Source organism: Catharus ustulatus, chromosome 2 (assembly GCF_009819885.2).
Source record: "Catharus ustulatus isolate bCatUst1 chromosome 2, bCatUst1.pri.v2, whole genome shotgun sequence".
Lineage (NCBI taxonomy): Eukaryota > Metazoa > Chordata > Aves > Passeriformes > Turdidae > Catharus > Catharus ustulatus.
The window spans coordinates 36,837,640-36,841,018 of record NC_046222.1 but is presented as its reverse complement, the minus strand read 5'-3'; the positions used below and the strand labels follow the sequence as shown (position 1 = coordinate 36,841,018).

The 3,379-nt window shown below is 60.5% G+C and overlaps 1 protein-coding gene across 1 annotated transcript; it reads right to left on the bottom strand.

Annotated features, from left to right (window-relative positions):
* Positions 1 to 1,121: 1,121 nt before the first annotated feature.
* Positions 1,122 to 2,263, bottom strand: FAM181B (family with sequence similarity 181 member B). Its single transcript, XM_042778986.1, has one exon. It carries the CDS (start codon positions 2,199 to 2,201, stop codon positions 1,173 to 1,175), a length of 1,029 nt encoding a protein of 342 aa, XP_042634920.1. The 5' UTR covers positions 2,202 to 2,263; the 3' UTR covers positions 1,122 to 1,172.
* Between the last annotated feature and the right edge of the window lie 1,116 nt (positions 2,264 to 3,379).

Genomic DNA, 3,379 nt, shown 5'->3' with positions numbered 1-3,379 from the left:
CCCTATGTGGATCCGTTTAAAAAACAAACAATCCACTTGGGCCTGGCAGGGAGTCAGACTGCGGGACTGCCTTTGAAAACTTGCATCTCAATAGGAAACCTCCGAGTATTTTGATCTGTTTTCATAACTGTAACAATTTTCATCCCTTGACTTTGTAGCGTATTATCGCTCTTTTCTACTAAGTTACAGAAACAGACGGTACAAATGAGAGCAAAACAAGCATGGGTCGCTGTGGATAAAATACAGAATTTCAAAAGATTTAGAAAAGACAAAACCCGCTGCCTGTCTTAACTCCTGCCAAGAAACCATTACAGAGGATGGAGGCACGGTGAAAGCCCCCGAACGCCGCGTCTCAACAGCAGTAACAACCACATATCTCGGATCTATTGTGTAGCTTTATTTTTATAGGACCTATCATAGACTCTTTTACATAACTTAAATGATTATCAAATAATCTCCTGTGCACAATGAGACGGAGCCGCATTGCTTTCTGAGCTTTGACACATTCCTGGAAGAAATCCAACAGTGTAGGAATCACATGGCCGCAGTGGCTACAGTACATTTTTGTCCCGAACTTACACCATCAATTAACTTAGGAATCGTTGTAAATTGCCGCTTTGCAAGATCCTGCAAGACGCTGTTAAAATTTCAGGACACTGAGTTTTGGTAGCAGCATTTTTAATTTTGCTTCACTTTCCTGCCTTTGTGTCCTCAGCTGAACACCCACCAGCACTAGTGACAAACGTGAGCCTGGGAAAATTAAACGCACCTCAAGTGTTGACATGAGCTTTAGATTTGGACTGAAATCAGTGACGAGTTGTCCCCACGTCGCCTACAGGTACAGCAACGCGTCTGCCTACAGCCAGCCAAGCCCTGGCCCCTAAGGAAGGAGGATGAGAGGGGGGCACCGGCCGCTACAAAAACACCTGAAGAAACCCAAAGTTTCACATTTTATTTCCAGCGTCGCCCAAACCGCAGGAGAAGAAGACTGGCAGTGCCCAAGGGTGAATCCTGCGGGGGCCGTGGCCGCGGTTTCGGCCGCGGGGCTCTGACATGCAGCGGGCTGTGCGGAGCCCCGTGCGGCCCCCGCGCTGTCCCAGCGTCCGCCCGCCCCGCGGGGGCTCGGCTGCGCTCCCCGCCTGCCGTGCTGGCGGCCCCGAGCCCCGGCCGCCCTACAGCCCGGGGTAGCCCCCGCGGGGGAACCCGCCGCCGTACTCGTAGGGCGGCTGCGGCAGCGGGCACTCGGGGAAGAAGGGGGCGAAGCCCGCGGGCAGGTGCCCGCCGGGCTCCTCGCTGCCGCCGGGCACGGGCTCCGCGCCGCCGGGGTAGAGCGGGCGCAGCGGCTCGGCCGGAGCCTTCCTGGGCGGGCTGCAGGGCGCGGCCGGGCTCCAGGGCGGCTCGGGGTACAGCAGCCCGCCCAGCAGCGGGTGCGGCCCGGCGGGCAGCGGCAGCTCGTACAGCCCGTGCTCCAGCCCCAGCTCGGCGGGCAGGCGGCCGCCGAAGGCGTCGGTCGGGGCGGTGTGCTCGGGCAGCAGCGCGCCGTACTCGGGGCACAGCAGCTCGAAGAACTCGGCGGCCTCCGCGCCCCCGCCGCCCTTCTCCGGCTCCTTGGCGGGCGGCCCGCGGGCGGCGGGCCCGGGCAGCGCCGGCTCCGTGAAGAAGGAGGGCGGCAGGTTGCGGTCCCGCAGCGGCACCTTCCGCGGGCCGCCCGCCGCCTTCTCCCCGCCGCCCGCGCCGCCGCCGCCCGCCCTCGCCTCGGCGCCGCCCGCCGCGCCCCGGCCCCGCTGCAGGGAGCCGAAGAGCGCGGCCAGGCTCTTGCTCTGGAGGCTGCTGCCCGCCGCCTGCGCGGGCTCCCGGCGCGGCGGGGGCCGGGCGGGGCAGGCGGCGGGCGGGCAGGCGGCGGGCGGCGGGGCGGCGGCGGCGATGATGCCGGTGCAGCGCTTGATCTGCTTCTGCAGGTACTTCCTATGGTTCACCTTCCGCCGGGACTTCACCGGCCGGTCCAGCGCCAGCTTGATGTTGCTGGAAGCCGAGTCGATGAAGCTCAGCAGGTCCCGGGTGGCTTCTCTAAAGTCCCCCGCGTCGCCGCCGCCGCCCTCGTAGCCCTTCTCCAGGTCGGCATAGCCCAGGAGCCCGCTGGCGGCGGGGAAGCAGAAGGAGAGGAGGTGATGGGGGCTGAGCAGCGCGGCGGGCACGGCCATGGCCGGCGGCGAACGCCGCCGCCCCGAGTTCCGGCAGACTCCGCTGGGATGCGCCCGGCGGGCGGCGGCGGCGGCAGCGGGGAAAAGGCGGCGGGCGGGGAAGGAGGAGGAGGGGTCAGAGCGGGGCTGGCCCCGGCCCTCCCCGCCTCCCTGCCCGCAGCCCGGGGGCCGGGCTGGCTGCACCCACCCCCCCGCCGGCCCGGGCGGGAACATCGGCAGCGGCGGGGCGGGAGGAGCATCGCCCCGGGGCTTGGACACACCCGCCCCGGCACGGAGAGGCAGCGGGACAGGTGTGCACACACACCCAGGACAGGTGCGCACACACACCCGGGACAGGTGCGCAGGCATCCCCTGACCAAACACACGCAGTCACCCCGGAGCAGGTGCACAGCATCCTCCAGACTCCACCAGTCTTGGCCCTCCTCCTGCAGCTGCTCAGCTGGCGGAAAACATGTTCCTCTGTCTGGGGTCAGGCCCGGCACTTGCATGGCTCTGGGTGCAAGGGCGCGGCGACATGCTCCTGCTCTGGCAGCCGCCAGGATACACACACTTAAATTGATTTGTAAAGGATGCTTTTTTCCCAAGCTCATTGCTATGCACATTACATAGCAGATTCTCTGTCTCGTCAAGTCCTAAGAAAATTCAGAGCTGTGATCCAGCAGAGATTTCAAATGACTGGGGTGCATGGAGTTAAAGTCACAGAATCATGGACTGGTTGGATTGGAAGGGACTTCAAAGATCATCTACTCCAACTCCCCTACAGTGGGCAGGGACACCTTCCATGCTTGTGGTGTTGCATGGATTTAGCAATGCAGCACTATAAATCTTCTGTACGGAACATAGGAAAGTTAGTGAAGTGGCTACTTAAAGTACTGATAACAGCTCCTGAAGCAACTACCTTGTCCTTTTTTATGGGGAAAAGATATTTCAATTCACCTTCAGAAAACTCTTACATTGATGCAGAACAACCCTCAACACAGCTCCAGATTTATGTTCAGCAATTTTATATGTCCAAATTTGAATGAAGATCCATATCTGATTTGGCATTAAATAAAAGTGGGTTTTCATGGTCTGCATTGATTCATTAAAAGTGCAACAGTTTTGTATTGGAAGGAAAAAACAGAAAGCAAAACTGCAGAAGGAAAGTGAGATGGAATCCTAGGTCTGTAATTAGTGGT